The 23,040-nt window shown below is 38.8% G+C and overlaps 1 protein-coding gene across 1 annotated transcript in view; it reads right to left on the bottom strand.

Annotated features, from left to right (window-relative positions):
• Nucleotides 1-23,040, bottom strand: part of SLC49A4 (solute carrier family 49 member 4) — a 69,562-nt gene that overhangs the window by 38,408 nt on the left and 8,114 nt on the right. Inside the window, exon 2 of the mRNA XM_063400861.1 lies at nt 11,009-11,102. Within this exon, the coding sequence (XP_063256931.1) occupies nt 11,009-11,102 (94 nt within the window). The remainder of the gene's footprint in view (nt 1-11,008; nt 11,103-23,040) is intronic.

Below are 23,040 nucleotides of genomic sequence, written 5' to 3'. Positions count from 1 at the left end.
AGCAAATCTATTCATTGTGCAATAAAGTGGTGGCAGATGATATTTTCAAACGGGTGGTGTTTTTCTAACCATAGCAGGAACTCAGTGTTATTGCTGCAAGACTTGAGTTGTGAGACATAAAAAGCTACGGCCTGAAAATGGGGAAACATAAGCCAGCATTTAGGCAGTGTTTCAAGCCACAAATGGCTGAATAATATACAGTGTAGCAGGAGTTTTTTAAAGCACACAAAGGAACACAATATGCAAAAGAAATGCCTACAGACTCTTTATCGAATTAACATGATCGATTGTAATAGAAAGGAATAGATGCTACCGATTCTCAGTGGATTGGAAATTAAATTTTTAAACAAAATTTATAGAAAGTATACAAAAAAAGAAGCACTATTACGTATCATCTGAAGGAAACTCCTTCTGAGCTGGGACAGAAATAATACCCACTCTTATTTATAAGCAATTCAATTACACACACATATTCTTACCATATACTTCAGATTTAGATTATGTCTATCAAACTCCACCACCTGCATAAAGTTCTATAACCAATCTCTACACTCAAAAAGAACAACAAATGTTAGTTTTACTTTGCAGATTCCAAGGGAGAAGGTAGCAACTTAATCCAGAATTTTAATTCTATATTAGCTTTTTGTCTTTGTCGATTTGCATTTGTTGGGTTTTTTTTTTCCAAAGGGTGAGCCAATTTTGCCTCTCTCAAGGTGTCTTCAGTTGGTGTTTTCCTGGCTGGTGTGCTCTGTTCACAAGGATTTGCATTTCTGGCATTTACTAAGGCTGACATTATCATCCAGGGCAGAGCATCTCTTATCTTCATATTGTTTAATTTCTCAAGTCCAACATATTTGAGTTAATAAACACTATTTTCAGACTCAATTGCCATCAATATACAGACTACTATCTCAAATATCTCTGCATATGATAACAGCTTAAACCCTGTTTTATCTCTTTTTCAATACTGGCTTGAATTAAGCTGCTTTTTCCTGAGAAAAAGATTATTTGCATGGTTCTTCGGCACATCCTTAACTCATTTCCCCAGAGAGGCAGGGACAAGAGATTCAAAATGCAATTCAGAGCATTTACTAAGCTGCTGCTCTGGGAGATGTATGTGCCAGCTGCTCCACCTGACAGAGAAATATGAACACAACAGTATTGGTGGCTTTTTGCTGTTTGTAACAACATCTTATCAGCACTGCACTAGATTTTGGTCTCACAGCCCGTCAGCCTCCTCTCATACACCATCAGTGCTCAAAATTGCTCCAAGACCAAGAGAGGTTTGTTTCTGTTATCCCCTGATTTTCTCCTTGTTTCAGCTACTGAAAAGGTGCAAAGAGGAGCTGCATTTTGCCCATCATTATTCCAATTTCATTCTGCACAACAGGTTTTCTCTTTCCTGAGGAAAAGGTATAAGAAGAAAGCTTTAGCTCAGGATGTTACCCAGATGGAAAAACATTTTTTGGTCTCATTACACTATCAAGTGCAATGTTCATCTGTTATTTACCCAGCGCCATTTTCAGATATGTTGTTTATTCAATCATCATTTAATTATTTTCATGTATCAAAAAGTAGAAAGCTATTGAGGTCAAATGACAGAAAATAACTTGAGCAGAAGGCTTTTTAATCACAATCATGAAAGAGAAACTTGGAAAAAAGTTACACCAGAAATTCTTTCTCGACTTACAAAGCAATTCATGACTGTAGCTTAAAGCAAAATGGGGGAAGTAAACATCTATCTAAAATATTTTGTTTCTAACTGTCTCAGTAGCCAGGTCTGGACTCATTTTGCTATGTCAAGGGTTTTGCACACCTGACCTTCCTGGCTAGTGAATTTATGTGTTCTGACAAACTCGTACCTTGCAATTGAACCCAAGCCCTTTATGAGCCTTTTTAAAGAAATAAAAAAAAATATTTGAGGACTGATGGTAAATGGTAGTGTGAAATGTCATATGCCAGAGCATCACAACAATGAGTAACTTAGACATTTACATTACGTATCTATCTATGTAAGAAAATACACATATGTACACACACACACCTCTGCACAAAATAAAGATTACTTTTGTTCCTAAACTGGCCTCTGAACTGCAAAAATACAGTACAAGGGACAGTTCAAACACAGCAATAGAAATCAGAGAAGAAAAATTCTTATTGTACTATACTGTAATCTCTTTCCCATTTTTTATCAAGTCATGTTATAAATAACTTTAATTATGCAGTTTTCCTCATTTCCCTGAGAAGACTTGATACTAGTATCAGGAACTGACCTGGTTATACCTGCCTGATTCACTCCTTACAGTCACTGTTGCAATATCCTAACAGGCAGCAACAAAGAAAACCATGTAGGGATAAAAATGCTGGAATTACAATATCACTGAGCAAACTGGGTATGAAAAAAGTGAGATTACACAAGAAAAAGGTTCTAGTGACTAATGATAATAGCATACAGTTAAGATGAGAAAACACTTCCATTTACAGTCAGCTTTGTTTTTCTTTTTCTCCTTGTACAAGTTGAAACTTTGCATGCATGGTCACAGTCACATCAGGTACTGGATTTGTTAAGCTATTTAAAAGCTGTGTGTTACGTAAGTGCTTTTTCTAGGTAAAAAATGCAGACATTTAGTGCTCCTACCACTCTGTGTCTAATGTCTGGACTTAGGAGAATTTAAAATGAAAGAAAATCTCATTAGTTTCTATACTCAGATGAGAGAAAAAAGGCAACACTGGAGGGAGAACTACTCACTCAAAAAATTACTTTTGATTCGATGGATTTAAAACCCACAACATTTAAATAAGTATCCAGAGCTCAGTTCTAAGATATGTTAAATGAAGTTTTTCTGGGGAGGCTAACACTAGAGAAGTTGGATCAGTATTTAAACTGATTCATAGTGTGGAATAAGCATTTTCACCTTTTCTTTGTCAGACAACACAGTGAAGAGCAGGGCTGTCAACCCCAGGGTGTTGCTCTGACTCTCTAAACACAATGGCCCAGCCGACTGGAAAATCCAATTCCTTTGCATCCTAGGAGGAAGCAGAGCTGATTTCAAGAGCCCTGAGAAGGCGTAATTCTGGTGCAGGTCTCTTTTCTGAAACTTCTACCATGCTTTTCCCACTCGCTGCCATGAGAACTGACCACTTAGTCACTTTTCAAGCTTCTATGCAAATACAACCAAAATAAACTGCAATTTAGTTTTGCCACTGTTGGGCAAAGTGTGAGGAGCACCGAAGTCACTGGGAGAGCTTATTCTGCAGGAAGACAGAGCTACAGTGTGCCACTTACTGTGGAAAACTTCAGTACATCAACTGCTGATCCTAACAATTCAGGCAAAAAGCAATTCTGGATAAAGAAGTTGATGTTTTGTAGAAATGGATGGCTATTTCTTTCACATGCCTGACAATTTAATTCACTGAAACAAGTAGGTTGTTCAACTCCTGCTAATTTGGAAGACAAACAGGTTTATGTAGTGATTAGCTCATTGTGGGAACTCCTGGAAGCAAATGAAAGAGACCCTTCCACTGGAGGACTTCAGAGAACTTTTGAAGTGCTATTGAATTTAGCTTCACTACATGGCAACAAAGCAAGCAAATACCTCCTACTCTAGAGTGTCTATACTGACATGTCATGCAAACTGCTTGCCCAGAAAAAGCACATGAAAAGCCATGGACTTACCCACATTATATATTAGGAGACTAATTACACCTCAGAGGGAACCAACATGAGCTTTGTCAAGAACCACTTTTTCACAATCAAGCTACTAGAAGTGGATAGAGCTTTCCCTTTAAACTCAGAAAAATAAATACAACAAAAGAACCTCCAGTAAGTGGAACTTTTTCAGGCACTTTTAAGGCAAAGAGAATTAGGGAGGTCAAATTCGTGCTTTACTGCAATTCACTGCTACAGAGTATGGGGAGAACCAATGCAAATGATGTTTTGTTTATACCCCAAAGAGAGCATAGTAAGGCTCTATGTCTGGAAAAAGACTGGAAAGAAAAATACCTCTGGGTAAAGCAATGAATTCATCTATTAAAAATAACATTCTGATAGGTGAATTTCATGGAAATGTGATTCCTTTCAATATTTTCATTAAATTATATATTTATACTACAAAAGCTTTCTGCCTTCTGGATGTTCATGGATTGAGGCCATTAGCATTTCTTAGCTTGTTTTTGATGCATGCAACCATCGATATGTGGAATAATTTAAAGCTGGTTTTTCCCCCATCAGTAAGAAATATTATTACAAGCAGAAAGCCTGAGTCACTGTTGGGTAGATTATCCCCAGAAACAGAATGAAAAAGAAAAGATAAAAACTTAGAAATGCACATTTAGCCATTTTCATCAGGAATTAGGCTCATGTTTTACCCCTGTATGAACAATGGCCTCAGCACAGTCAGTCCATTATGGGAGCGGACTTGGAAGGGACCACAGCATCTCCATCCCATCATCCCAGCCTCATGTCTCTTCTCCCACACTTACAGTAAACAGTAAACACATTTACAGTGGTCTAAAAGACAGTGATTTTTGGGATTAAATTTTTGAAGGATTGGAAAACCAGAGCTACTCCAAAACTTATTACTGAGAGCCTGCTGAGAGAGACAGGTATTTGCAAGGAGAGGAAGCAGCAATCTCAAGCCAAAGCCTGAAGTGTCCATCAGACACCCTGACAAAGGAGAGGGATGAGATGGGTGTACAGTGAGACCCCCTGGCACTGTGGTGACAAATTCCCTTGCATCCTCACACTGTTATTGTGCAGGCATCACACCTGTCACATAGCTGTGTAGGGTGAGGGGGTTCTTCACTTTATCCAGGTTTGAAAGGTAAGGGCACATAAAGTAAAAGCTGACGGGGTTTTTTTTATGAAAAGTTCTGTTTTCTTGTTTTTCTTTTAAAACCAACTAACTCCACAAACCCATTACTAAAAGAAGAAATATTTAAAGCAACACTAATAGGGGACATGCTCATCAAATATGAACAGACCCAAAGTACACAACATTGTAAACACAAAGCAGGCAATTACATTATGGGCTAATGAGGCAAAACATACTGAAAAAAATTACCAGGGAAGTACACCAGGACTGGCTGCTATTTGGGCTGCTGGGGGAGAAAACTGATTATGATTATTTAGAACAAAAGAGATCCTAGCTAGGATTTTTTAGTAAAAGAGTAGGAGTGTACAGGACATGCAGCAAATTAAGGAATGGGATAAACAAGACCTATTTAAATATTCCCGAATAATTTTTTTAAGCGAGTGAAAGAGCAAGAGGGTGTTTTGCGTATAATGCACCAACTTCAATATAAATTTGATTAATAAGAGTTCTTTAGGACAGAAATTAGCCACCATAATATGAGTCACAAACTAAGGCAAAGAGCTCAATATGATAAAAAAAAGCATTCCACAGTTAAGGATACCACCTGCCATTATATGAGATGAAGCTAAATATCCCACAGGGAATATAAATTCTCTTCCCTTTCAAAACCAGCTTGCACTAACTGAGGCCTTGTAGAAGTGCTGCCCACTGCTGCAAGACCAAGCCCTTTCTGAGTTTCTTTTAACGTACTCCAAGAATTTACACAGGCTCTGTGAACTGCTAATTCAGCAGCCACGCTGGTTGCAGGTGGATGACACCCACAGTGCCACGGCCAAAGTCCAGGACAGGAGCAAAAGGAAAAGACCATTTATGACCAGAACTGTCAAGTCACCTCCTTTTTCCACTGAGGCTGGCCCAGCTGAAGGAGAAGCCAATTGAGCGGCAGCGCTGATCAGGAGCTGCTGGTGCATCACAGGACACGCGACTCCAGCAGTGACAGGCAGGACCCCTGGGCAGCCACAGGGACACTAAATCACCCCCCACTACCATCAACAAATAAGCAAAGCTGGAAAAATCATAACCACTTAAAACAACTCACAGGACCTCTCATCTAAAACAAATGCTTTGGAGCAGAGGTTAAAAAATAAACCCTGTGTACAAGATGAAGCTGGTGGAAGTAATAAAATCAAGATAAACTGTTAAGTTACAGGGGCATAAAATTTAAGTATTCTCCATGTGAACCTACTTGTGAATGACCTGTTTCTGTTTTTCCGCACTTTCCTATTCTTCTGATGCCATGGACTAACCCAGCTCAGCATTCCCCCAGCACTGCAGCACAAACCAGCACCATCAGCACCAGGCAAGTGCTCAATCTTAATGTTTTCCCCTTCCTCTTGCTGAGCTACAGCACACAAACAGGTATGTTTATTCATCTTTCTACTCCCAGACCCTCACTTTAGATTAAATCCTTTTTTCATTTCTCTTCCCCAGTGAGGTAGGGAGCACAAAACACTCAGCACACTCTGTCTTTATTTCTTACAGGCTAATTTGTCTACCATCCACTTCTAACAGGCTCTTCTCATTCCCTAGAACACTTTAATTCCTCTTCTTCACAGATGCTCCAGTTTGGGTTGTTTGGGGTTTCTGGAGCACAGGAGTGTGTTCAGTATTACCAGGGAATATGGGAATCCTAGTATGCCTTTCCTTTACTGAAATAACCTCTCCTGAGGTGCCCCTTTGCACTTTTCATACATAAGACTGGTGGCTTATGGCAGCCGTAGAATCAGAAAAGACAAATAATGAGATGATCCCATTAATTCTTTAGTCTTTCAGGGACAGAAAAGAGGAAAATGTGGAATTATTAAAGGGTAAGTCTAACAAGAGTAAAATACAAACTAGGTTGCATCTAGCTAATAAAACCAAAATGTACCAAATATGTGCTAAGAGTGACTCTACAAATATAGTAAAGAGATCACAACAATATATCTAAGAGTAAGAGAAATATTCAAAATCCTAAGAACTGGCAATATTAACAAAAAGACCCATTTACAGGATCTACCAGCTATTGGTGTGTCTCCTATAAAAGACTGTGTAAACAACCACTCTGTTTTCACTGCAATTCTCTGTGCTATTTTGCTGGATTCCCAACAAACATTTTAATGGTACTTACTGCCAAGGAGCATCCTCTCTCTGCCATGATTCAAGGTCCTCAATAACTACTTCTCTGTTGTGAAATGTAATGTGAAGGACAAACACTAGCCCACAGCATAACAAGTTCTAATAAATTGCTTAATTAATGTGTTCAATACAAATGACAAATTATGTTACATCCTTTACTTCCATGTCTTTAATTATCCTGTCTTTCAAGGCATTTTAAGAAGTCTTACATCACACAATCAGTCTTAAAAGCCAAAGATTTATGGCTGTGGGCTGATTTCATCTTTTTATTTCCTTCTTTTTTATATGTTTCAGCGTTTTGGCTCGATTTAAGGCCTAAGATGTATGTAAATCTATTACTAAACACAGAATACAAGGTAAATATGAAGTACTATGAGGAGGGAAAAACACAACTCTGATTTAGTCTATAAAAAAATGCCCTCCCAGTAACGTTAATGTTCAGGATACAATAATCAAGTCCTAAAAGAGTCCAGTGAAAATATTCACTCAGTGACATGCAGGTGCCAGAAAGGAAAGGATTGGACAAAATGCAGTCAAAAAATCATTAGTGATGTTCTTGTAACCTCCAGGAAAGGGAAGAAGATTCAAGAAAATGTAGAGTTTGATAACATCTTTTTTTCTTTTATGCTCCATATAATGTATATTAACTGAGAACTAAAAAATGGGTGTGGCAAATGAAGTTTTCATAACATTTAGAAAGGAGTAATAGTTTAGGGGTTTATTTTTCAAAGTCAAATTTACTGTCACATGTCTGGCACATCTGACAAACCCAGAAATGTGTGGTACATAAGAAAAATTCTTTTTAAAGTACTTGTCTGTATGATACACTCATTAGCCCGTAGGTTACTGAGCTGGGGAGGAAAACAGGTAAAAGCATATGTGTACATTGAGAGGGGATTTATTAGCCCATGTAAAGGATGGATCCTCCATCTGACATGCAAATTCACATTTCAACATTTTCACCATGTACTCCCACTTCAGCCTGCACTGAATTTATGCAGTTCTGGCATGGATTTCCAGTTTTAGGTCACACACTGGCAGAGAACAAAAATTCACCACAGAAAATTCACAGCTGCTTCAAGAGACACACTGAAATGTGCAACTTGAATTTTCCCTCATATGCATAGGCATCAAAAGTACTGAAAAGAGAGGTTAAGGTCCCTGTTTAAAACATGACTCAGAGGACTGGAGATGGTCTTAGTCTGATATTACACACTACAACCGAAAGAATAATTATAGACTAGAAAGAGGCTTAAGAATACACCTGGATATTACAGGTCTGTTTGAGATAAGGAGCATAAAGCAGCCAGGATTAAATGTCAGTCTTAACAGTGATTTCCTTATGTCTCTGACTGCTCTGATAGGTAGTGGGCTTTAGTAGCTCTCCTTAATGTTAATCACAAGAGCTTGGGGAGCAGAGACTGCTACAAAGTACAAAACCTCCAGTCTAAGCCTTATGAACCTCATGAACATTCTTATAATTTTATGTATATTAACTCTGACAGAATTGTCCCATGGAAATCTTCAGCATATTCCCATGGATTACTCACAGACTGAAGGAACACACTACAAAACATGCAAAAGCATTTAAAGAAATTCCAGTTACACTGGCTTCTGAAATGCTTCCAATTAGCTTGCGTGTGATCTTGTCCCTCTGACAAGCTCTGTAACATTCAAATTGTTGTATTAATGCATATAAACATTGAGAATAAGTGCATAATTTGGTGCTCAGCCAGTTGTGGCTAATGCATTGAGCAGTAATGCTCATCTCAAAAAGATTATTTTATTTTGTATCACACTTCAAATAATGGATGAAAACTGGCCTTGAGCCTTAACCCACAAAACAATGCAAGTTAGGCAGTGTAACATTACACAGTCTGTACAATTATTTACAAAGTCTCAAGAAACTTCACTGAAAACCATTCTTTCGCTTCACACAGTTTGCCATAATTAATTCTTGGTAGATTTTTTTAATCAAACTGTGTAAAAGATCAAGCTACTTCCTCATGTAGAGCTACAATTCTTTAAAATTTCTTTTTTGGGAGTAGGCTAAGTAGGGAAATTTATCAGTTTCAGCTGGAGATGATACATATTTCCACAGCATGAATATATGAAATTATTAACCTTTTCCATCAGTATTCTGCTCATACTCTTTTTTCCCCTATATAGTTTTCAAAAAATTTTAACATCATGTTTTATACATCTCACTCATCAGACTCTATGGAGTCTAAAGCCTTTCTTTGTTCCTTGAATGTTTCTCCTTAGTTATGTATTTCATTGTTTTCCTAGGCCTGCTTTCTGCAGCTACACTGGAAAACCTTGTTTAAAGGTGGTAAGAATTTGTGGAAACTCTCCTTCCCGCTCCCCAAATGACACCTCACTTCTGTATCTCACTTGGGAATTTTCATCTTCTCAGGTGTTTACAATCTTCATCTTTGTTTTGGTAAAGTCTAGGGCAGCACATTTCTCCTGGCATACATCATAAATGAAAAGTTAGGTGAAAGACCACATTGCATTGCATTTAAGGCATCTGTCCCGTTTCAGACAACCCAAGACTGATGAGAATGAACAAATTGAATGTCAAGCACCCTTTGACATTTTAAAAAAATGTAAACCAAGGGTAAAATGAGGACAGCTCTTTCTGGCCACCCAAACAGTGCGATTTCCTCAAAAGGGTCACTGTGAAGGGTGGCACAATAGGGTTAGTTCAGCCTGCCCTGCTCACAGAGTACTTGAACACTCTGTCAAAGCAGGCAACACTGGGCAAACAACATCAGGAGCACCTTGAGTGCCTCCTTATACACTCACTGAGCACCTAAGAACTGAAATTGCATCCCCCCTACCTGACACTTTGCTCTTAGTTTACTTATCAGGGCTAGTTTTACAATTCATGTGTTTTTTACATTCTCAGTTCTCTCTCTGAACTTCTTTCTTTGTTTTATCCACAGTGCCCAGTCATCAGCTTTTAACATCACACCAAACATTTTCCTTCTCAGCTTGAAAGGTTCCCAAGCTGATTTTCAGGTTAAGCAATACTAAGTGTGGGGGGGGGGGGGGGGGGTGGGAAATCAAACCAAAAATCCCAAACAACTTGCTGAAGTAACACCAGGACTGTGTGGTAGAATTTAAGCTGGCTAGAATTCAAGGGGGAAAAAACCCAACCCACATAAAATATTTTATTTGTAAGATCTTTTCTTAGTGTTTATATATTATGCAAGCAGAATTAGCAAAGAACCAGTGCTACTGCTTTTTTAAAGTAGCAGGAAAGAGTAGTAATGCCTGCATACTCCCACCTCCTTCACCCTGAGAGGCAAAAGAAAGTGAAGAAATGATCCACATTCCCTAGCTGTACAAAATGAGTGCTACTCCTGACTTACTGAGGATTCCCAGATTCAGGATGTGGATGGAATAATTAAATTGTTTGGTTTGTGGGATTTTTAGGAAGGAATCTGTTTCTATAACAAATTTGTAAAGTGCATGTGTACAACAGACAATCATTTAACTGCAGAAAAAGTACACGGCTACTTCAGAACGCAGACTGGAAGAGACTACATGAAAAAAGCCATTTTGCACAAACAAATTCATCTGTCTCATGACATGATCCCATACATTCTATATGAGAAAATGAACTAATTATTTAACATTTGCATACAAATTACTTATTTTGGGGGATTGAGCCATGGCTCCCTGTGTGATCTTGGGCCAGTTTCTGAACCTCACTAAATCTCTGGTTCCTTATTTGCAAAGCAGATTAATATTAATTATGGAGGATGGGGTGAGATTAAATTAACTCAAGCTTGTAAAGGGCTTTCTGATCTTCAGATATTATGGAGAAGAAGGATGAGAAAAATCCATTTAAGAAGCAAAGGAGCATGTAAACCCACGGCCACACAACAAACATTTGGTTTATCAACTTCATACGCAAAATTTGTACTAACATTTCTTTGTAGTAGCAGCAAAAATTATATTAGCAGAAAGAATAAAACATGTATATTAAAAGTAATTAGTTCACTTACTTCTTCCTAATTTCTGTGTCTGAAACTGGAACACATCTCAGGCCAGCTCCCAATACCATGAGGGATGATGTTAGTAACACTGTTACCCTCAGACCTAAGATGAAAAAAATGAAAGTATTTTACAAGTTGAATCAGTAATGTTACAAAAGAAACATCGCTTAAATATATATTATTAAAAGAAACATTGCTTAAATATATATTATTAAATATATATACAGATATGTGTGTATTTACATGCAGTCTCACAGAAATAACACATACGTCTTTCAAATCATAAGCACTTTGGTGCTGATATAAATTCCAGGTACAATATGAAATCCTGAGTTATTTTCTACACTTACACTCCAGAATTACAAAGGCTTACTCTTGGCATAGCAACGCACAGGTGTGTGTCCCAAATCTTTACAGATGTTCTTGAAAGTGGTAATAAAAGTATCATCAAAATGTACAATATTCCCTTCAGGACTAGAGGCATCGGTGAACATGCTCTACTGTGTTATCTGAAATCTAGGCAGAGGCAGAGAAAAATCTGGACTTGTTCATTCTTCTTCAACCACTTAATGAGCACAGACATAGCACTGTTATTGTTTTCTTTCATAATGCAGACATGCATTTCATCCCAAAGAAACAATCATTTATTCAGAGGAAAAAAAGTGAGAGTATTTTTTTGCAGTCCTTGCAATTAGGGCAGATTTTTTGCTGTTCTCAGCTCAAATTGTCAGAGGTTGTAAATATTGTACATTAGAAAAAAGCCACAATTGACTGATTCCTTGAAGGTGTTTTTTCCTCATGCAATTCTCAACTGAGAAGAGCTTAGATTAGAAACAACCTTATCTTCGTGCTGCAATTCCTTTTGCCAGCAGTTTGCTTGCTGCTGTTAAGGTGTTTCCACCAGCAGCAGAGAGCAGTGATAGCTGAGGGGCTTAAGCTCCAGAATCTTGCAAAACATCACAATCATAAATACTCACAATTAAAAACCACAGGGAGAGTCTGCATGTGTGAAGTTGTAAATTTTGAAATAATTTCACAGCAACAAATAGAAAATAAAGGGCTTCCATGTTGTTAGTAAAATATAATAAAAATTCTGAATGATGACAAACATGTAATACCTCTAACATTTAGGTAAAACTAGAAATTAGTCAAAATGCAGATGGTAGAAGAACCTGTCCTGTGATAAGTCACCTATCAAACAAAAGACTGATTCTTTCTAAAGCTGCCTATTTTCAGAGGAGTACTCCCTCTCTTAGTGACTCATGTAATCAGTACAATTCAAGCAATAGTTGCATTAAATATTTTGTCTCCATGGGAGAGACACACTTTTGCTCATATTGTGAGAGTGCTCAGTGAACCTCACTCACGGCTGTGCAACTCCTTGTGCTGGACACTGCACAAACCAAACCAAAGACAAGTTTCTCTGTCAAACAGCATAGCCCAAGACAACCCAAATAAAAAACAGTTAGGAATTTATGTTACAGCTTTTCTGAAATGGAAGTGAGACTTCCTTTGGTAAGGCTCAGTCATTAACACAAGGAACACCAGCTGCAGTGATGGGACTCCAAAGGTCACCTCACGTCCCTAATGCCCTGGACAAGTATCATCAGCCAAAAATATTCCTTTCCTGGTAGGATTTCCCAATGCCTCCCCCAACTTAGTTGCTTGACTCTGTGCTCAACCAGCAAATGTTGCTGTTAAACTGGTTTTTCAAGTGTGTACAAAGAGGCCTAAATAAATGCCCACTTAATATGGCTGTTCAAAACCTTACATGTTTCTATGTTTGCTGGGCCACCATGAGTCTTCATGGGACATTTAACTCCACATTACCATAGTGCCTGTCTATGCTGGGGGCAATTATGCGTATCTGGACTGCACACAGGATGCTTTTACCTTTTCTTCTTGGAAATTAATCTTTGTTAGCACTGCTTTTGTGTATAATGAAAATTTGTATGCAGTAAGGATTGGAATTTTACTGATGGAAAATTGAAATGCAATTCTTTCATCTGAAAAACCTGAAGTTTTCCATTAGGAAATGCTATCAAAATTTTTCAGGAAAGCTCTAGTAATGTACACACCACCTTATTTTCCATGTAAACTAGGCTCTTTTTGCACTACATTTCAGAAAATACAATGTATTCTGCCCTTCAAGAGACACAAGGACAGCATGGAAGGTGCTGCTCATGGGGCCCTGCTTGAAGTACAAACCAGGGGAGAGCCCAGGACACAGCTGTAAATGAGAAACAGAAATTTAAATTTAAATCACCACAAGACACAAAATGAGTGTTTCCATATCAAAAACTCCTATTTGATTTCCAATTTTTAAGAAAATCCCTAAACTAAAATATATACAAACCAAGAAAGTTTTAAATTAAATCTGCACAAAAATTTCCTTAAAAAAAACCCAATATGCAATTTGGTGAAAAATTAATTAGGTGCTCAAGTTTGCCTCCAGGCTTAAATTCAGGCTTATTTTTAATGTTAACCTCACACGTCAGATAATTTTAAAGTAAAATTATCTGTTGGAGCTTCACAATTGTGTATGCCTGATCTCCATTCTTTGAAGTCCTAATCTTGAATACTATTTACTGGAAGGTATTCCTTTAAAATGTTTTGATTGCCCAGATAATTCTTTGTCCTTTTTTTCTTTTTCCACCTTAACATATAAACATACCTCTGAAAATTCCCCTGATTAATGCTGCATGTTGAAAATGATGACACCAAAGTGAACAAAAGACTGTCAGACAAGCAGCGTATTAGACATTTTCTTTGCTAATTACACAATATAGTTTTACCCTCTAAGCACCTCACCCTGTTATTTTGCTTTACATTTTAACTCTTTTTAATCTTTGTTAGAAACCAGTCTTTTTATTTATTTCAGTATTTTTGTTTTGAATGCTGCAGTTGTTGTTACATTGAATTTGACATCTTGTATTACTCTAAAAGGTGCACCCCAGAGTGCTTAAGATAGCAACCATGAATCATGGGGACTATAAACCAAAATAACCAATCAAGCTTGAAAAACAGCCTGTGAACCTTGCAGAAAATGATGTCTCTACTTTAAAAGATCTAAGTAATTCACTCAACCAAGAGATTTTGTGTAGATGTAATTAACTTCATTAATTCTACCCTGTAAATGCAAGCAGTAATTGGAGGGAGGGAGGAGGGTACAGCTTCTTAAAATCCATCATTCAGTTTCTATCCCTTTCTAATTCAGAGGTTTTTGACACGTGGCTGGAAGGGGAAGAAATTCCTTTAAACAAGATTTTCTGTCAATGGTTTTGTGTTCTTTACACCTTGTCTCCTCAGCAGCTCCCTCCCATCCTGTTCTTGCAGGAGGTTTCTGGGCCCCACTGGTGGCAGTGGCTCTTGAGCAAACTGTGGCTTTGCTCAGAACAGCCAAACCTCACTGCCAGCAACAGAAAAGTCCAAGCAAGCGGCAGAAATTGAGTCAGCAATAAAAAAGATGTATTAATTATCATTTATGAGTTTAACAGTCGATATTGTCAAACTGTTTAACCCTCCTGTGGCTCGTAACACCATCTGCTTTACGACTTCAGCAGTCAGTGCTGCATTTGCTGTTTCATATTTCTTTTTGAAACAACTGTCTCCAAACTCTGGCCACCCTTAGAGATTTAACAAACTCTCAAGCTGCAATCCCCCACCACCCACAGCCCAACAGAGCACAAGCAGAACCCCAGCATGCTGGAACGTGGGGGCAGCAGCTGCCAGTGGCATCCAGCTGCTCTTCAGCTCCCTCACAGCAACATCCAGCACGTGGATGCTGATCCCCCACAACTCCTCCAGCATGCCTTACTTTCAAGATGCTTTTCAAAGCATATGAAAAGAAAATGCATTCCCTCACCCCCCACATTACTGACTTGCAACCCATTGAGTGAATTATTATGCCCAGTTTAATAAGAAACTTAACAAAAGATGCTGTTGTCCTCATTCCAGCAATTTCTACATTAGAGTTTGTCACTCATGAGGAGAATGTGATTAACTCGTTGCTCCCCCACCTAAGCCCAGCACAGCAGCTCCCCTGGTTCCCCACTGCTGCTGCAGAGCACTGCAAGCAGCCTCTGCCGGCTCAGAGCATCACACACACGGCAGACATTGTCTGAGTTTGGTTCCCCCCTCCAATGAAGCACTCATCCTAGCAGAAATCCCAGTTGGATAAACAGACAAGCTTTCATCTTTCTCCTTTTTTTTATCAGAAGTTTGGCCAGAGGAAAGGCTGCTGATTCAGACCTTCCCGTGGCACAGCAGCAGTGATTTCCCTCATTCAGCTCACACCCCTGCTCTTAGATGAAGTAACATTTGAGGGGTTTCCTAACTTCCCCTGCAGATACTAAAATCAGTTCTCACAAATACCAAGTGAAACAAGGCTCTGAGCAGGAACAAGTGGCATCAGCCTCCTGCACTTTTTCAGAGTTTTTAAAGACCAGGCTGAATGCACGAGTGCTCCCTTCTAAAACTGAACTGAGAGCACTCGCTTAACTTCCCTATCATTTTGACTAAAACATATCTAGCTAAGAGAAAATAGAATGTAAAAGTCTGTCCACACATACCCCAGGAAATTAAAAACTCACCAATTGCAACAGCTGCTTCAACAATTCACTGTTAAATTGTGTTTTTCTTCCAAATTTAAAGCAAATTCAAGGAAGTTCTTGTTTTACCCTTCTTGACAAAACAAACCACAGTTCCTGCATGCTTCCTTCTATGAGATTAACCTATAAAAAACAACTTTTACATTTAGGTTCAGTAAGTAAAGTACTGAGCTCCAAGTCTTCCACAATTTTTCTTTGGACATGGAATTGTTTTTATGTCTTACTAAAATGCTCTCCTTATTGCTCAAGCATTATTTTTAAATGGGTTTCTTTGCTGGATACCAATTCTCTGTTTCATGTGATGGGTCTGCTTTTCTCCCTTCTTAATATATGGTTTTACATTTAGCTGTAATTTTAAAAAGGCTTACTAAACAGCTCCCTTTATCTGGGCATCCTGAAAGCACTGTGTACACACACCATCCTCCAGAAATCTTTGGATTTTTAATGTAATTCTAGCAAAATTATACTAATAGATGCAACATTTACTCTCATAACATCAATTATCTTTGCCATGATTAAAATACTTAAAAAAATGTCTTCTAATGAACACAGCAAATAAAACTTGTATTGTCCCTGCTCTTTGCCAAATTGACGACAGTCATTAAGGAGGATAAGTGGCAATCCTCTTTCAGAAGAGGCATCCTTGCATCAAGCAATACAATTTTCAAAAGTAAAGAACCTTTTCATTCATGTAAATATGCGTCATAGCTGAGATGTGGTCCTGGTCTTTCTGCTAACACTTGAGAAGTCAGTAAATTGGGCCTGCTTTGGATTCCACAAAGGCATTTGATTGCAGAGTGGCATAAATTCTGTCTGGAAACTTAATGTAAAATAAATACATTCTCAAGAATGGCATAAATAAAAACTGAGAACCAAATACAAACACTGTGTGCAAGAAAGAACAACTACCAGGTCATATGCAGCTCATTGAAAATTACATATTCACAGATAATTCTGAGGTGGAAGGGACCCACAAGGATTGAGTTCAACTCTTAAATGAATAGCTCATACAGAGATACAGCCCACCACCATGGTGCTATCAGCACCATTAACTCCATGCTCTAATCCCAGTTTGATGGGCAAGGCATCATTGGTGCTATTAATTGCTGTTTCTATCATTGGTGCTATTAGGCACAACCTGGACCTTCCTTTCTCGCTGGGTACTTGATGCTGATGGTCCTGTTATTGCCTCATTTCAAACTTCTGATTTTAAAATAAGCTGAAGCCAAGTGCTTCCATTCATTCCCCTGGCTTTATGTGGCACTGCCAAGACAGCATCCCAATTCCAACTGGAAAGATTTAGGACTGGAGTACTTTTTTTTCTGATTGAAAATGAAGTTAACTCAATTTAAACATTCTGCAAGACAGGTGACAGCATCCTTCGGGCATCAAAATGTAAGAACCAAGCTCTATCATACAGAACCTGTCTAAAATAAATTAAACCCAGAGCTACATTTCAGCCCTCAGTCTTGTCTAGGGCACAAGAAGATCTTTTCCTGTATTAATTCACAACACAATCCAGTTCCACCTTTCAGTGGAGAGTTGCAGGGCAGATTCCACCTGACACTGCTCCAATTTCTGTCTGACATAAACAGTTGGCAGATTGAGATGCCCAGATGAAATACGTACTAGAAACTTCCTGAAATGTAGATGTAGGAGGTAATGATCTTCAGAGGGGCAATTTCTCTTTATAGTATCTAACAGCTTTTGCAACAGAATCTGTCAGCAACTGCTGCCCAGCAAGGCTATCAGCAGGAGTTTGACATTTCTATATAAATTGATTTACTTGCAAAACTTAAATTTGAGGAAGCAAACTCAGCATACTAACATAACAAGTTGAAGTAAATTAGTTCCTGTGATTTGGACAAACTTTCTCATCAGGGTCAGTATTTCAGTCAACTACTGGGGCAGTCCCTGCCAAATCAGGAAGACAGACGGGTGCCAACAGCCAGATCTGACCCAAAGATAAAGTCATCTCTGCTGCTAGCACTTGTTGGACAGACAGCAATGCTGTGTGCAAACTGAAGGCATGAGGACCACAGAATACTTTCTATTTTCCAGTGTACCTCTCAGGTGAAGAACATCCACTCTGCATAAACATCATCATGTGCATCCTTGTAAGCAGAGTATCCCTCCCAAATTCTGAGGTTAGTTATCATTTTTGTAAAAAAACACAACATAGCTCAGAGACTCAAAGCATGAAATTTAGCCAGTCAAGTGTTTCGCAAAGAAGACACTCATCTTGAGGGAAATAACTGAACACAGATAACCACTAAAACAGATATGGAAGCTGACAGAACATAATTGTGAGAAACAAAACTAAACAGAATGCAGTTGAGAGTTATTACAACAATAACACAACCACTCCACAACTCCTGAACTGCTGCATTTTTTTAATGTCCACCCTGACTGCAAGGAAACCAAAACACTTAAGTACACACTCTAACTGCATGGCTTGCTTCTGGTTTGTATTGTAAATACTGCTCCTGTTTTTAAGTTATTTTTATTCTTCTCCACACACATCCCTCACCAACATTCATTAAAGCATATTAAAGTCCCTATTTTTCTGTTTACTCTAGATACAAGAGCTTGCACCTGTTAGAACAAGCTAAAACAATCACATCAAGAAGCTGCAGGGTGCTTTTATCTCATTTGCTTGAATGAAGCCAAGCCCATGTGAACAGTGGACCTATATTGTTTTTAACATTATCCCACCATATCAGGCAAGCACATAATCTCTCAAAATATGTCAAGGAAAGTGTCACTTAATTCTCCTGCTCTCTACTCCTCTACACTTAGTTATTACAAACTTAATGACCCAAACTCTTTAAAGAGTTGGCTCCACTACCACAGATTTAACCACAGTTGGTGACCCACTATACCTGTAAATACAATGCAAGTATTTCAGAGTTAGTGCAGTGATTTTACAGTCTGGTACTGTAAATAAAATAGTTCTGTTTTTAAGAACTGAACAGGCATAATCTAAGCTTTCAGATATACGAAAAGATAGCTTACAAGTAATAAGGCTTCCTTCCACACGGCAGTGAAGGATTTTGAAGCATCCTAACAGTTTAACATCAACAATGGGGAAAAATGGCAAAATATGCAAATTAGAAATCTGCATTGCAAGTTTATACAAGTGTTGTAAATTCTATTCAGCAATCCAGAGACTGACATTTTGCCTGAACAGATAAACAAAGTGCTGAGCTGAATGATATTTGCCTGAAGATCAAAACGATGATTTTAGAATCAGTTTTAGACCCTTTACTAGAATAACTCCTATTCTTTAATAACATGTTTCTTGGTTTCAAAGGAGACCAATTATTTTAGCCAAATACTGTCATTATACATTTTACTGCAGAAAGCATCCATTTTATCTGCAACTAATCCAAGTGCAATGAACCTCTCTTAATGCTTGCAGAGCATCTCAGAGAAGAGAGCACTGGCCCGGGCATCTCTCAACGTGCCTTATGAAATTGGGCAGGCCACCTCCCCTCTGCTTCCTCTTTCTCTCTTTTTTCCCTGCTCTCTGCCTTGTTTATTCAGGCCATGAACAAAGGAAAACAGGAGCCAGTCTCACCATTAGTATTAGAAAGTCTGTTATATCCAGTTTTCTCTTCACCTGAGGTGAGTGCAGATACAACAAAAACCAGCTATTGAAGTCCTTCCTAAATCTGTGACATTAACAAACACTTTTATAAATTGTTCTTTCTTCTCTCACCACATGTAGCTGCTTTCTACTCTCAACACCAGTATCTAATAAAACATGAACATTCAGGTGAGTCATTGAATCCATCTTTGCCATTTGATAAAATTAAATCTACATAATGGCACGTGCTAGTGTAACATAAAGAGAGATGCAGAGCAAGTGACAAATATGGCCAGTAATGCAGCTGGGGCTAACTGTGAAGCTAATGAAAGGATGTCACTAACAAGTTGACAGAAAGTACACGACAAGAAGCCTTTGCTCGAGCTCTCCTGAATGAACACCAACAACTTAAGTGCTTACAGTACCACACAAGGGGAGGGAAGCACTTTCTTTCCTCTTTCCACTCCTTGAAAGGACTCCCAATTGCACAGCAGGTTCCATTACCACACCACTAACTGCAGAGCCTTACCTGTGGCAACAGGGAGAAAAACAATCCCTCTTACACACATCTACCAGGGAAGGTGTTCTGTTGTTACCTTGATGGCACTTGCTCACACCACTCAATAGTGCACGAAATTCTTCTTTTTAAGAAGTACAGAGGCATTTTGCTTTGCCTCAACAGAGTATCAAGAAGCGACCGTGCAGCAAGGATTGGCAGCTACATTAAATACTGCTTAGTGCATCCACTAAGCAGCACACTAAGTGCAAAATTTCTCCTTTTTATTATCCCTGGTGCGAGCTGAAGAAATAAAGAGCTGCAAGAGCTCCACTGATGTAATATCCATGCAGGTCTTGTGACTTATATGAAAGGTCACTGGAGTGAGCTTTCAAATTTTCTCTGTGTGAACAGTTTCAGTGTTACTTTAGCATTAAAATGCATTAGGCACTATTTAGGGTACATAGTTCATTCTAAAAGACGTCTTTTGCAGCACTGTAATGAGTCCTAAAGCCATCATATTTTTTAAGGGTCCTGATCAATTCTTTAGGTTCATGTGATTAATTAAAATTATAACATCACCACCTTTCTCAAGTATTTAAAAGGGATGGTTCTCATCAACAAATAAAGAAGTAAACCAAAAAAGTTTCAAATTGTGGTTATACCTGATGTCCTATATTCCAGAAAAACACCACCATTCTTCGCAAAAAGCAGAAGACCTCTCACTTTCAAAACACGTCATTCCCTCTGGCTGAGTCACAGCTCCAAAAACAGGAAAAATCTAAAAACCCCTCTCTACTAAAAATCTGCATGAGAAAGCTTAATTTACAGCTTTTGAGGAAGTTGGAGCATTGATCACAAGCTCTTGCAGCACAATTACAGCTACAGAGCTACAACAGCACATGCACACGAGAAGCATTAAAAAACCAAAGTCATGGCAGTAAGTGATGGAACAGCTCTGAACGTCACCACTAGGAGAAAGGCAAGGCAAGCCACAATTTCCCCGGCACTGGGAATATATTATTTATAATATTATAATTGTAACTAAAAAACTTCTAAAAGAATTTTTTATCAAGTCTTTGGTCAGCTCAGTTAAGGCTACACCATGCTGCCAATGGAAGAATTCAAATACTCTCCAAGAAAATTTCTAAAATAACGAAACAACTGCCAAAACATCATATTTCTTCAATTTACTTCTGCTCTTCTCAGCACTAACCATGGTTTTGGGGGTTTGGGTGTTTTTAAACAAATATTTTATATCAATCAAATATTTTTATTTGACAATGTCAGACTATAAATTTTCACAATAGAGAAGATTATTTCAGAACCTGTGTTATGCACTGTTTTGTAACAGGCAAGCAAATATCCCTGTTTTACATGGTTCCTTTCCCACAAGCAAGGCATTTCTTACCAGAAGAGAAAGACACAGGTGAAAAATCAGCAACGCAGAAAATATTCAAACTTTATTAACGAGTAATGAACCTCATTTTTGTGTTTGCTTCAGACTTGTTTTTCACTCCTAAAACATAACACGAAACTAACTCCTAGAAACAACATCTGCTGAAAATAATGAATAAAAATGATTTTGTTTATGCAGTTGTATAATGCTGTTACTAGAATTCAGAAATCAGTAAAGTGGGGTTCGTTCAGCATTACCAAGTGAAAATGGTCTTTCTTTGCTCATACTTAGTTCCTTCTGACAAATATCAAAAATAAATATGTTAATTCTTTGAAGAAAAGCCTCAGTTTTCTTTAAAGGAAATAGATTCAGGTTTTGTAGAACAACAACTGAGCTACTCTTTTTCTATTTAATGGAATTCTAAACTAATAGCTTGGAATTATAAATACAGTATAAACATACAGCTAGCAAAATGAATGCAATACAACTTTCCTAAGTACATTACTACTTCCATAATAAAAATCTATGAGAAAGCCCAGGGGACTTTGATAATAAAGAAATTGTTGTTGTCATTCACATTATCAAAGTTCATACCAGCTACTTTTATGCAGCACGGCTGCCACACTATTAAAAACTCCCAGAAGAAAGGAGACTGGCAAATTTTCAATGTTTTTAAAATGCAGCAAGGCAGTGCAAAACAAAACAGCAGTTTAGCTCTTTTTGTCCATTCCACGAGGCTTTCCAGAAGAGGAGAGATACAAGCCAGGGGGGCTGCATCCTCTTCTGCACCCCGCTCCATCACGAGGCCAGACATCCGTCACCACCAAAGCCACACAAGAAGGAAGAGCCGCCCTCCTCTGCGTCAGCAGCGCCCCGAGCCCCGCAGGGAGCGGGCGGCTGTGGCCACCACACCTCAGGGGAGGAGGGCTGAAGGAAGGACAATTCACCCTCTGGCTGACAACAGACAGTGCCAGGCGGAGTTCAGAGCTTTGGTTGTGAAGAGGCAAAACATCGGGATCTTGTTGGAGATAGGAAAAGGCAAAAAGGTCAATTGTGTCCCAGGAGATTCCCAGCTCCTGGTTTTAAAAGCGCTTCTCAAGGCAGTTCACAAAAGCCATGCTGCTGACCTACACTGCTTGCAGGCATCTGCCCCCTCCCCATTTGCTGCTGGCTACCTCAGTCCCATCTCCTACTGCCCCTCGCAGTATCCATTTCTCTGCACCTCCTACTCAGCTTGTTCCTCCAGCTTTCCCGCTGCCAGCACTTCTTGTCCTCTGGCTCCAGATCTCATTTCTGCACCTGTGCCTCCCATACTTCACCCACCACCTTGCTCCACACTCTCCCCTTCTCTCCCTCTTCTCCTCTATCTTTTCTCACTCCTTTGAGCTTCTTGCATCCAACCTCTCATACTCCTCCAACAACCAAGAGGAGTGAAGAACAGAGAAAAATAAGAGGACAAGATTGGCATACCACAAGACAGGTGAGGTGGGAAGTATAGGAGAAGCAGTCAGATTAGAAAGAACTTGGGTCAAGAGAAGGTTATGAGGAATAGTAAAAGCATGTGAGCATACAAGGGAGGTATCAGTGCACAGCTGCCCTGGTATTACACCCTCTGTGGTCAACTTCTGAAAGCTACTGTTGAAAAAATATCTTCCTATCTGGACCTGTGTCCTGACCCAGTTCAGGGATGCTTAAGTGCTTTAACTCTACTTGTATTAGCAGCTGCAAAAGAAAAGCAAGAGGTCATATTTTACAGTGGTAAATTATTTCCCTATTCATCAATCTCCCAACATCAAGGTATATCAAGTAACATACAGAATAACAGAATTGTTAGAGTTCTGAATTGTAGAGTGGGAAGGGGCCTCTGAAGATCCTCTAGTCCAACCCCTCTGCCAAGGCTGAGGGTCACCTGGAGCAGGTTACACCAGAATGCATCCAGATGGATTT

The sequence above is a fragment of the Prinia subflava genome, chromosome 6 (genome assembly GCF_021018805.1).
Source record: "Prinia subflava isolate CZ2003 ecotype Zambia chromosome 6, Cam_Psub_1.2, whole genome shotgun sequence".
Classification (NCBI taxonomy): Eukaryota; Metazoa; Chordata; class Aves; order Passeriformes; family Cisticolidae; genus Prinia; species Prinia subflava.
The sequence above is the reverse complement of the archived record's forward strand: the minus strand, read 5'-3'. Positions and strand labels throughout refer to the sequence as shown.